At 46.5% G+C, this 12429-nt stretch overlaps 1 protein-coding gene and 1 long non-coding RNA gene across 6 annotated transcripts; one reads left to right on the plus strand and one right to left on the minus strand.

Annotated features, from left to right (window-relative positions):
• Positions 1-201: 201 nt before the first annotated feature.
• LOC107276544 (uncharacterized) lies at positions 202-1500 on the plus strand. Its single transcript, XM_015763726.1, has one exon. It carries the CDS (start codon positions 202-204, stop codon positions 1498-1500), a length of 1299 nt encoding a protein of 432 aa, XP_015619212.1.
• Positions 1501-1946: 446 nt separating this feature from the next.
• Positions 1947-6901, minus strand: LOC9268358 (uncharacterized). 5 transcript variants are annotated; one of them, XR_010738173.1, is made up of 8 exons: positions 6589-6901; positions 6391-6493; positions 5164-5339; positions 4488-4675; positions 4300-4353; positions 3703-3768; positions 3173-3220; positions 1947-2269 (listed from the first exon to the last, which is right to left on the minus strand). It is a non-coding gene; the product is annotated as an uncharacterized lncRNA (long non-coding RNA). The 5 variants fall into 5 exon arrangements; XR_003239845.2 differs by having other exon boundaries at positions 4474-4675; XR_001541891.3 differs by having other exon boundaries at positions 4439-4675.
• Between the last annotated feature and the right edge of the window lie 5528 nt (positions 6902-12429).

Raw genomic sequence — 12429 nt, forward strand, 5'->3', positions numbered from 1 at the left:
AAATCTGTCAACAGAGCAATAGCAAATCCGTCAAAAAAAAAAAACCAAACAATTAGCGTCGACCCGATTGGATTCGGAGTCCGAATCGGATCCGCACCCACCCTAGCTCCCGTCCCGCCGCTGCCTTTAAAAGCAGAGCACCCCCTTCCTTCCCTCGCTTCTTCCTCCCGCGCGCTCCATCCATCGCCTTCTCCCATCGACATGGCCAGCCTCGATCTTCTCCTCAAGCTAGGGTTTCGCTTCAACCCGTCTCAGGAGGAGGTCATCACCTACTACCTGCCACGGCTCATCGCCGGCCACCCGCCCAAGGACACCGAGGGGTACATCCACCGCGCTGACGTCTACGGCGCCGACGAGCCCAGGGACCTCGCCGGCAAGTACGCGCCCGTGGCGAGGAGCCCCAATGGCGACCGGTTCTTCTTCACCGGTTGCAAGCGGGTCAAAGGGAAGTTCTCCCGCTCCGCCGGGGGTGGCACCTGGGTCTCGCAGTCCAGCAAGGATCTCAAGAACAGGGAGGGCATCAAGATCGGCGAGGTCAAGAACTTCCGCTTCAAGAAAGGTGGCAACAACACGGATTGGTTGATGGAGGAGTATCACCTCTGCGGGAAAGAAGCCGGTGGTGTCGTCGAGCCCGTCGTCTGCCGGATTTACGTCTCCCCGAGGGCGGCTCCTGATTCGGTGGCGCACCAAGAATCAGCCGCCCTGCCGCCGCCTCAAGAACTCGTGCCGCCGCCCCAAGAACTCGCGCCGCCGCCGTATCCTGCAGCACAGGCGGCGCCGCAAGCTCCTGCGCCGCCACGACAAGTGCCCGTGATCACGCAGCAGCAGGCGCCGCCCCAGAAGAGGCCCGCCGCGCCGGTCGCCGAGCCGCCGTGCGCCACCAAGAAGATGAAAGGCGCTGTCTCGGCAAAACCAATGGCGCCGCAGAGCAGCGTGACGGCGTCCGCGGCGCCACCCCGGTGTGCCGTGGCGCCATCGCAGCATCATCCACCATTCCAGACCTACCCGACGGACCCGTTCGAGCCACCGGCGCCAGCTGCCTCGGTGACTCAGCCGTCTGTCCCTGCGACGCCAGAGCAAGGCCCTGCTTATGTACCCGATCCGGCTGACATCGGCATGGAAATGGACGAGCTTATGAGCTTCCTGGACAGTATACCAGTCGACGGCATCCTCCCTTCCCAGCTATATGAATACGACGAGCTCGCCAAAGAACTGGAGGACGCGCTACAAGGAGGAGGAGAAGAGGACGGCAATGACAATCCACCGCGGTGTGCGACTCCTCCTCCTCCGCGACCGGCATCTTGGCCCGCCATGGCGCCACCGCCGCCGCCTCATCCACCCATCTTGACCTTTCCCAAGGATCCGTTCGAGACCAACGAAGAAGACGAGGGCGAGGACGATTTTGCGAGCATGCTAAGAGGCCATGTGTTCGCTCCTTCAGTCGTCGCGGAAGAGGTGGATGTGACAAGCAGTCGCAGGGGGGCTACCGTGTGCTTCTGAAGGACATGGGCGACGATCAAATTGACCAACAGTGGCTGAAGGTGTCTCTGAAAGACTACCACCATCTGATGAAGAGCTGTAAATTGTAGTGAAGATTAGTTGTGAAATTCTTTACATTGTACAAGAGAACACGAAATTCTTTATGTGACCAAATTCGTCACGTCAAGAGTAATTATGAGTTCGTGTGAACATATAGTGTTCAGCTTGCTTTGTAATTGAATTGTTCCTGTTGTGTTCTAAGAATTATGTTCTGCAACAATTGCATGCGCAGAGTTTGAACTGCAGACAAATTTGTTGTCAGGATCAAAGTTATGCACTTCTCTTGCATTTCGTAAGTTATTGTGCAAAAGTTGCGGATCAGATGAAGATTGGAAGGACTAAGCATGCACTGGATTAGAAGATACACGTACAACACAAAACACATCAAACGGCAACAGTCACAGTAGTTGGTTTCGGAATATGTAGAGTCTCTGATAAATATGATTTCAATCTTTCCCAGACATTTCCAAATGCATTTCCAGTACACTAAACAATCTAGCTAAAGCAGCCTAAAAAACATGCCATGTGATGCTCTTTCAATCTTGGTTATTTGAGAGCAGCATGTAGTTGCAACGTTGGAGACGGATTTCCTGCAACCTCAACTAGCGTGTAGTCAGATAGATACACAGAACTCTCTTTCCGTAGCAACCCAGCCAGCCAGACATCCCAGTTCAAACCTTGGCACAACAGGTTCTCCAGTACAAGCTGAACCGGTGCATCTTCGGCCCAGCTGCAAAACAAAATGCTCAAATTATGAGTAGGATATTGATCATATTTGCTCAGATATCAATGTCATAGTAGATAACTAGATACTAGAAACACAAAGGTAAATAACAGAAATTTGTTATTTGCTTTGGTCATATGATTATCATCAATGGAGTTTGATCATAATTCGTACCTCCAAGTTGAAACAGTGTCATGGACAGAACAGTCAATCGATGTTTTCAGTTTATACTATTAATGTACTACTATTATCATCCTCTCTTTAAAAAAAAGGAACTACTATTGTCATGCCTGACTGCCTGTGCACAACATTACCTCAATTAATCACTTCTTACTACCCAAAGTGAGTAACTTGCTTATAAAAACAAATAAGGTGAAATACGATACACAATAATTTTTTAAGTTGACCCTAATCCATAAGCACCAGTTAAAAGCTTCTATTCCTCCAAAAGAATTAAGTATCGTAGAACATATAGAATAACACCCATTGCATGACTGGCAGTAAACTCCTCATTTTTATTTTGTAAATTTTTTTCTGGTAGCAATGTAAAGTTCCCTATTTTAGAGTTGAGTAAGAGATCCATGCCCATCTGATCAAACTGTTTGTACCCTGATGGCCCTTTCTGCCAGTTGCCTGCCTAGAACTAGAAGTGCACCCCGCTCTTGCAGCGCATGTAAGATTGTCAAATAATTGGTGAGCCTTGTCTTCAAAATGGAAGCATCACCGTCTGATTTCTTCTCTTTGACAGTTGAGGAGGTGATTACTATCTATTTCTTCTTGCTGATTTCATAGTACAGTACAAAGTTGCATATAGTTCACCGTATGGAGTCAAATCATAACATAAATCTTAGTGACACTTTACGAAATGAAAATGTAAAAAGGTTGGGGCCCAAAATAGCTTCTACTCACCATATCATCCATGCTCCCCAGTAACAAATGTCATAGCCGAATTAAACCCTGTCATACCAATAAGTACATAAGAAATCATGGGGTTTGAGATATGAACAATTTAACTGACTAAACTAAGAACACCATAGCAAGTTATGCATATTAGCATAGTTATAAACATGTAGCGAAAAAGTTAAAGAACAGGAGTACTTGTTTCTTGGTTCTTCACCGGGTGGATCAAGTTTTCTATCTACGCCGTTATCAAAGTATTTAAATCACCACCCGTTAACGCTATATATCTTTTCATTCAGTAATGTACTAATTTTCAACAATTTGGTGTTCAAAAGCTCAAATAATAACGCAAGCATATTTTTTACATTGAAAAAATGCATTTGGTAAGTATGTATTAAGCTTAGGCCTTAGGCGCTCCTCATACCTCATTAACATCTATCTCCAAGGAGCACGAAGCAACCTAGAATCCTAAGAAATTATCACACTACAGTTATTACCAACCACTATTTCAGCTTCTACTTCTGTTTATTGGTACTCACCTGATGCATTTAGGAAGAAAACACCACCATATCATGTTTAGCATTGGTCAAAAGCTCATGTGCTATCTGTAGGATTTACAGACAGGATGTCAAGAGTAGCCTTTTACTCAACTAGTAGACCTTTAGACTAATAGTTGATGCAAGTTTTAGACTAAAGCATTACTACTGTTTGAATGCTGTGTAACATGAGTTGATCCACAGCTACAGATCCAAATTAACATTAGCATCTTTGAGCCAAATTTGAGGCTTTGAGACAGCAATTTGGAGAGGTGGAACTTTTTGTACTCCTCAAGTCAAGATTCCTCCTGTAGGTTATGATAACCTTAAGCACTTTGAAAAGAAACATGGTTTTTATTGTAGTTTGCTTGAATATATGCATTTGCTCAAAAAATGTCCTCTAGCAAAGGTTTTCTCTTGAATTATGCAGATCGTCTGCCATTGTTAAACTACATATGATTGCAAAGCAATTGAATTATAATAATGGTTGAGGACTGTATGGATACGTTTTGTCATGAAAGTTTGACCTATTGGTCATATCTTTTACAAAACTTATATAATGCACAGCACATGACACATTTCTTGACCTGTAACACTTACATTGTGAGACGAAGAGTGGATTGCAGAACTCAAGACCAACAATTGGCTCATATCCTGCAAGTAATCAACAACTATAAACATAAACCATGGCTGAATAAAGATACGATAAAGAATATAAGCACCAGCTATAAACATCTACTTCTTCAATGTGATTGAACTTGTCATAATTCTCACTAAAGAACAATGACCAGGCCAAGGAGGGCATGTCCTCGTCTTCTAATAGCAGGTATTGAATTCATTCTGACTTTTCCTGTGACAGGCTGTGGATGGAGTTCAATCCAGCACTCAGAGGAAAGGTTGGGACAAAGATTCAATTTGCTCATCATAATAAATGGATTAGATTCATCTTGGCACTGATTTCCTCATTTAGCAATACCTGGACATGAGAATACATTCAAACAGAGTTTTAAGTGACAGCAGTGAGTTTGCTTTTACTATCACTGTAACGGAATCAAGATGGACACGCTGATTCAATTGAAGAAACCAAGAAGAACATAAATACGTTATAGAAGTCATGCAGAATTGATGTTTTAAATTCAGGAGATATACTGAACTTTAGCTGAGAGAGCTGTCTATGCTGCTTAATGAATAAAATCTTCCAATTGAAAGTACAGCAATATATTGAGGTAACTCACGCTGAAGTGTGCTTCTGAATTTTTTTCACAAATACAACTACATGAAAAATTGCTATAGGAGGGAGATAACATTCTCAGAATTTCATATCATAAATGGCTATCACTTTCCAAATAAGGGCATGGCAACAGTGCTAGAGTGGAGTGGAACGATTGATTGACTGGTACAAAGTTTAATCAGCTTGAGCAGGATGCAAATTTGAGTAGCACTACAGTACAACACAGTACATACCTGGAATTGCAGTGGAATATAATGGCACTCATGAGTCCCAGTACAGGCCATGATACATCAGCTCGAGCCTGGAGTGCTCTGATTTGGGTCCTCACAGTTCTGCTCATTCCATCTGATAAAATCGATGGCTGGAATATCTTTGCATAAAATGCAAAGAACTTCTCTGTTTATCTAGCCTGGAAGAAAATCATAAATCATGGATCTGCTACAAAAATCAACAATTGATCTCAGTGGGCTGTCCCCCTTTTGTAACTCTGCTTTTGTTTGTATCAGTCATAGCTAAGTTGGCAAATTCTTGAGTATATCTACGCACCACTCACAGATATGATGTATGCACACAAGTATATGGTCCCTTCTGATATGCACTCTCTTCCTTTTTATATATATTCTTTCTAGGGTACTCTCTTCCTATTTATACTATACTTGTTCCTTGATGCATATTTTAGTCAGAGGAATAATATTTTGTTAATGAGTATTTACAGGGGTTAAAATAGTTTGAACAGTATGAAAGCACTATAATGGGAATAACTGGTCGTACATCAAGACATCACTAACAAGATTTAATGTGGAAATAGCATCTGTTTCAGTAGTCATAAACCTACGCTCCTCTTTAACACTAATCTGAACTCTAGAACAAATAGCATCTATCTCAAAGACAAGGATTCTATGAAAGATTAGAGTCTAAATTTCACACTTGGACACTTGGTGGTCGCTCTATGTAAACTGTCATTTATTCTACAGCAATGTCCGCAAGCACTGAACGGGAAGGAGCAAGTAAAGCTGGATATAGTGGTGGAGGTGATGAAGACATGAGCTAAAGGTTTGATGGGGGCACTTTAATCTGGGGTTTGATAGTCTAATCTTCTGTGCTAGCTATTTCCAGGACTCTGTTCAGGGTAGTGTGTGCCTGTTCTACTGCTGACAGATTTAGTAATGTGATGGTAGTTGGTTCTGCTGCTCTTTTAGCATGCCTCATAACCCCAATATAAACCTTTCACACTTTGTTCTAAATTTTGAATAGTTGAGCTTAGGCTTTTAATCCAAAAAAAGGAAGAATTCACATTTCACAATCATCAAGCAGTGTTTCTAAGCCACTTAAATAGATAACAATGTTCATGATGAGTACAGTTCCCAATCAGTACAGCAATGTTCGCGATCAGTATGCTTTTAATCCAAAAAAGCAGAAAATTTCCAAGGCACTAAAATTGATACACTAGACCATCAAACCTTATTTGGTGAAGATGCCGAAACTATATTTCCGTCTTCAAAATAAAAAAACTGAAGGTGAGTGCGGCTCTAACGCTTGTCAATTCCTCTCATAATGAATCACCTGGAAACACAGAGAGTGAGAGAAATGGAGATTTTGCGCGCACAAGGAGAGGGCGAAGACGAATGCCGGGACGGGGAAAGAGATTGGGTTGTTACCGCGAAGGATCTTCCGGTGCATGATGAGCCCCTTCCACTCTATTCCTCCCCACTAGATCCCTCATCTCTTTACCATCCCAGCCTCGGGCAGAGATCGCAGGCAGCGCCGCGGCAACCAGCAGGTCGAGGCGGCAAGGTGCATGGAGGGCGTCTCCGGTGGCTCGTCGGCAGCGGAGCTATTGAACTCGGCGTTCTGATCCTGCTCGTTGCTCCGGGGCCGTGGCGCTTTGGTGGGTGGGGCGCGCGTATGGCGGCCGCGGCTGGTAGCGAGACCGAGGAACGGAGCCACGGAGGTGGGGAGTGTGGGAGAGACGGCGTCAGCGTGGGCGTGGGCGGGCCGTTATGGACTGTGGGCCGAGAAGCTGATGAACAGTCTTTTACGGCTGAAGGGGAAAGGGAAAGTTGGGTTATGGAACTGGCGCTATCTCTTCCCACGTTTTCTTTTTTTTTATCGCTATTTTTTCCATCTTTTTCGTTTTTTTTCGTTTTATTCGCTTCCCCTCCCATCGCGTGTTTTTTCTTTATTTCTTTTTTTTCCGATTTTTTTAATCGATAGCACACATGTTTTAAAAATAGTTTACTCGAAAAAGTTTTCAAATCTTAACTTGAAAGTTTTTCAATTTGAAGGAAGTTCCAAATCTCGACTCTCGAGTGGAAAGTTTTTCAAATATCATGTTGAAAATTTTCAAATCTTGACTTTTCAAACTCTAGTCCAAAGTTTTCAAATCTAAGTTGACAGTTTTCAAATCCCGAGTTGATTTTTTTTTCTTTTTGTGTTTTTTTCTATTTTTTTAATCGATAGCACATGTATTTTCAAAAATATTTGAGTCGACAGTTTTCAAAAAGTTTTTCAATTTGAAGGAAGTTTCAAATCTCGATTTGAAAACTTTCAAATCTAGATTTGAAAGTTTTCAATCTCGAGTTGAAAGTTTTCAAATCTGAGTTGAAAGTTTTTCAAATCTGAGTTGAAAGCTTTTCAAATCCTGAGTCGAAATTTCTTTTTATCTTTTTATGTTTTTTTCCGATTTTTTTAATCGATAGCACACGTATTTTCAAAAGAAAATTGAGTCGAAAGTTCTCAAATCTTTAACTTGAAAGTTTTTCAATTTGAAGGAAGTTTCAAATCTCGAGTGGAAAGTTTTCAAATCTCGAGTTAAAATTTTTCAAATCTGGATTTGAAAGTTTTCAATCTCGAGTTGAAAGTTTTTAAAATCTCAAGTTGAAAGTTTTGATATCTGAGTTGAAAAAGTTTTCAAATCTGGACTTGAAAGTTTTCAAAATCTCGAGTTGAAAGTTTTCAAATTTGAGTTGAAGGTTTTCAAATCCCGAGTAGAAAGTTTTCAAATCTCGAGGTGAAAAATTTCAAATCTGAGTTGAAAGTTTTCAAAATTTGTCTTATACATTCAAATTTAGAGTTCAAAATTTTCAAAGTTTGAGTTGAAAGTTTTCAAAATTTGACTTCAAAGTTTAAATCTTAAGTAGAAAGTTTTTAAAACTAATTTAAAGTTTTCAATCTGTTGTCGAAACGACAACTACATACGTCGAAAGACGTGGTTACTTAATAGTGGTTGGAAAGAAACGAAGTGTATTAGTTTTTTTTTGGAATTTCTCTCCTTCCGGTCCCCTTATTACATGGCCCTAGGGGGCTATTTATAGCCCCATTACAGATTCTTACTACTAGGGTTTAGGTTACACTGAGAAATTTATATGGTTGCCCTTATGAAAGGGACATTTACAGGGTTACATAATGTCAAGGGGGCTTATGGACCCTTGATGGGCCGTCGGGCGATCGCCGGCCCTATAGCCCCTAAGCTTGATGGGCCGGAAAGGCTTCTTTGGCCCTTGCAGGGGCGAACTGGACATGGCGAAGCCGTCTTTCTTCGAGCTGGATGCCAGGGCGAACTGGCCATGGCGAAGTCGTCCTTCTTCGGCAGGTACTCACGCGACCCTTCGCCTTGCATCATCCTTGGTTCATAGCCTGCGCCACGGGTTTCGGCAGATTTGGTCGAATGGCCTCATGCCATCCGCCAACGAGCCCCTCACGGGCAAGGGTGAGAGTGGAGCTTCGGCCGAGACCGTGCAAACCATGTGGTATGGTATGTGGTGCCCCCTTTCGACCGATGCTCCTACCGAAACCTACACTGCTCCTGCAAATAAAATATTCTTATTTTTACCGGGCCGGAAGGGAACAGTATTGGGCTTTCCTTTGACGGGCCTTTTACTGTGCTGCTTGGATGATGCGAATTTACCGTTTCGCCTACCCCTGCGCCATGTGGCGCTTTATGGGTTTTTTACTGTGCTGTTCGGATGATGGGATTTTACCGTTACGCCTACCCTTGCGCCATGTGGCACCTTATGATTGGTGGGTAGGCGAAACGTCGGCCTGGTGGGCTATATATTCCCACCCCTTTCTTTTTCACTGCCACACTTGCCACTTTTACTGCGTGCGCTCTCCTCTTCCGTTGTTTCCTTTCACAGCGTCTCTTGAACTCATTGGCGCTTCGCCTACCCTCTTGTTTCGCCACTTCCCACACACCTTTCGCCACGGCCCCTCGCAAACCAAACCCTGTTCAGGCGGTCGGACCGGACCCTAGTCGGGTCGACGACGATAACACCTCCTTTTTGGGGGTCTCTCTTATGGACGACGACGAGCTGGCGAAGTTGGTCAGCTCTGGGGCGTTGGTTGAGGGGCAGGCTTTCGCCCCAGGGAAAGCGTGGTGCCGAAGCCTGTAGACAACCGGACGGTGGTTTTCACCGTCTTTTTCGAGGCTGGGCTACGGTTTCCATGCAATGTGTTGTTGCCGGAGATCCTTCGCCTCTTCCAGGTGGAACTCCCTCAGTTGAGCCCGTCAGCGCTGGTTCGGATCTCGATCTTCGACTGGGCACGCCGGACTTCCGGGTTCGAACCCAACGCTGCCCTCTTCGGCGCCATATTCTTTGCCACCGTGAACTCGAAGACGGTGGTTACTCCGGCTGGAACAAAGAAGACGGTGTTCGGGAGTGTGAACTTTAACATTCGCCCCGAACGGTCCGACCTCTGGCCGGTGAACGCTGCCATGTCGAAGTGGGACCGCCATTGGATGGCGAGGTGGTTCTATCACACCATCCCCTTCGAAGCCGGCTCTGACTCGGCGAAAGCTCTTCGGTGCCGGCGCAGGGTTATCGTGCCGAATCGGAAACGCAGGATCGCCGTGGACGGCGCTATGGAGGCACGGTTCGCCTTGCTGTGAAAAGTTTGTTCTCGCCTTAGCTGCCGCGACCTGGTGGAGGAATTCTGCATGCTTCGCGTCTTTCCCCTCTCCCAATCATGGCAGGTTACAGTTGATCCGAGCGAAGAGGTTGATGGCTTGCCTAAGCTGGTCCTCCTTGAGGGAATGAACAGTAAGACTGCTCTTTTCGCTATACACTCCCGTGTTTTTACTATTTTGCCTCGTTTGACTTTCAACATGACTCCCCCTCCTTGCCTTTACAGTGCTAACCCTCGACCAAGCTGAGGCCGAAGCCCGCAAGATGATCGGCGATGTGTCGGTCGTCGAGTACAGCCAGTTGCTGACACGGCAGGCAGTTGGTCGAGCGAACTAGGTTTACAATGGCGAGTTGCCTCCTCGGGCGAATCCCCACAAGACCAATGACGAAGCAGGACCTTCGCGGAAGCACACGCGCGGTCAGGTAAAGCTTGCCCCTAGGAAGCATAGGGCTCCTGCTTCGTCGGACTCTGATGCTGATGACGAGGAGGATGCTGAAGGACGTGACGGCGAAGAGGAAGGGGGGGAAGAAGAGGAGGTGGAGACCGTGGTTGAAAAGGCCAAGGGCGAGGCGGTTGAGGGCCGCGCTGTGACTCCCGGCTATACCCCCACTCCGAGTCCTGGCCATAACGAGACCGGGGTGGAGTCGAATAGCTCCCCCCTTCGCCAAAAATACTTAGACGGGGCGAAGGCCCTGGTTGCGTTTTCTTCGGGCAAAGCGGCGAAGGGAGGTCTTGTCAAGAAGGTGGCTAAGAAAAAAGGACTCGTTGATGTCGCTCGTGTTTTTAGCGGCGATGAGTCCTCTGACGGGACTCCGACTTCGCCCGCTGGCCGCAGCTTGGATCTTTCGGCTGCCCCCGTTCCTCCACTCGGCGCCGCTGGAGCAGGCGGTAGTACTGCCGCTGGGGCTTCGGCCTCTGCGGAAAGAATCATGACAGCCGCAGCAAAAGTATTCGGCAGTCCTCTATGTCAGCTGGTTGCGTCGCCGCTGATTGAGGCGAAGGGAAAGAGAGCGGTCGTCGAGACATCTGCTTCGGAATACTCGCTCGCGGTACCCCGCTTCGCCCCTGGCGACTTCGAGACACAGGCGGACCTCCTTCCTTTTGTGGAGGGGGTAAGCAATCTTGTATTGCCTGCCAGTGCCCTAAGCTTGTTCACCGAACTGAATGAGTTCGATGAGGGGTGCTCTGCTATAAAAAGCCTGGCGGTTCGGGTACGTCTTCCCCCCAACTTATACCTCGTGGCTCTGATTTGCAAGCGCTTTGCTTCTGCTTCGTCGTCCGGAAGCCAACCAGTTTCAAGATATTTAACAAACGGGGTTCGCGAGTCATTTGGGTCTTCTCCCAACTTCACTTGGTCGATTGCCAAGACCGTCAAACTGTCCACAGGCACACTTGGTGTGTGCAGTACTTCGAAAAATATGCCAGGCAAATGCGGTCCGCCACAAGCAGCAGATTTCGCCAAGGCGTTTGCTTCCTCGTTCTGGCCCCTAGGCAAGTGTTCAACAGTTATGCCGGTGAAGTACTTTTCCATGGTTCGGACAGCCTCTAAATATTTTTTTCATTCCTTCTTCTTTTGCCTCAAAGGATCTATCAACATGGCCTGCCACCAACTTAGAATCGGTTCGGATTAGCAAGCGCTGAACTCCCAGTGCTTTCGCCTTTCTTAGGCCTAGAAGAATGGCTTCGTATTCTGCTGCGTTGTTGGTTGTGTTAAACTGCAGCCTTGCGGCGTACCAAACTGGGATGCGATTCGGCGAAATGAGTATTGCCGCAATGCCTGCCCCCTTGTGCGACCACGAACCGTCGGAGCACATTACCCAGGGTTGTTCGACGGGCTCGGGTTCAGAGGCGAATACTGGTGTCCATTCGGCTACGAAGTCAGTTAGCACTTGAGACTTAACAGCAGTGCGTGCAACAAAATGCAAGTCGAACGGGGATAGCTCTGCCGCCCATTTGCTAAGCCTGCCTGAGATTTCCTTGCCTCGGAGTATTTCGCCCAAGGGGTACTGTGAAGGCACTATTACTTTGTGGGCCTGGAAGTAGTGCTTGAGCTTGCGCGAAGCCATCACCAGGGCGTAAGCGAGCTTTTCCATTTCGATGTATCTTGCCTTCGCCCCTTGCAGTGCTTCGGAGACAAAATAAACCGGTTTCTGGCCGAACTCTGTTTCTTGGACGAGGGCAGCACTGACTGCCACTGGTGAAGCTGCTAAGTATAGCAGCAGTTCGCTTCCTAGTGTTGGGCTTATGAGGGCTGGTGGGCTTTGCAAGTATTGCTTTAGCTCGTCGAATGCTGCTTGGCATTCTGGTGTCCAACTGAACTTTCCCATGCCCCGGAGGGTCTTGAAGAATGGCAGACCTCTTTCGGCCACCTTTGGGAGGAACCGGCTAAGTGCCGTAATTCGGCCTGCAAGCTTTTGTACCTCATGTACACTTGACGGGGGCTTCATTTGCTGAATGGCGTCGATTTTCTCGGGGTTCGCTTCGATGCCTCTTTCGGAAACCAGGAAACCCAGCAACTTGCCCGCGCGAATGCCGAAGACACACTTCTCAGGATTCAGTTTTATGCCCGCTGCGCGCAAGTTGTCGAAGGTCTC

Source organism: Oryza sativa, chromosome 12 (genome assembly GCF_034140825.1).
Source record: "Oryza sativa Japonica Group chromosome 12, ASM3414082v1".
NCBI lineage: Eukaryota > Viridiplantae > Streptophyta > Magnoliopsida > Poales > Poaceae > Oryza > Oryza sativa.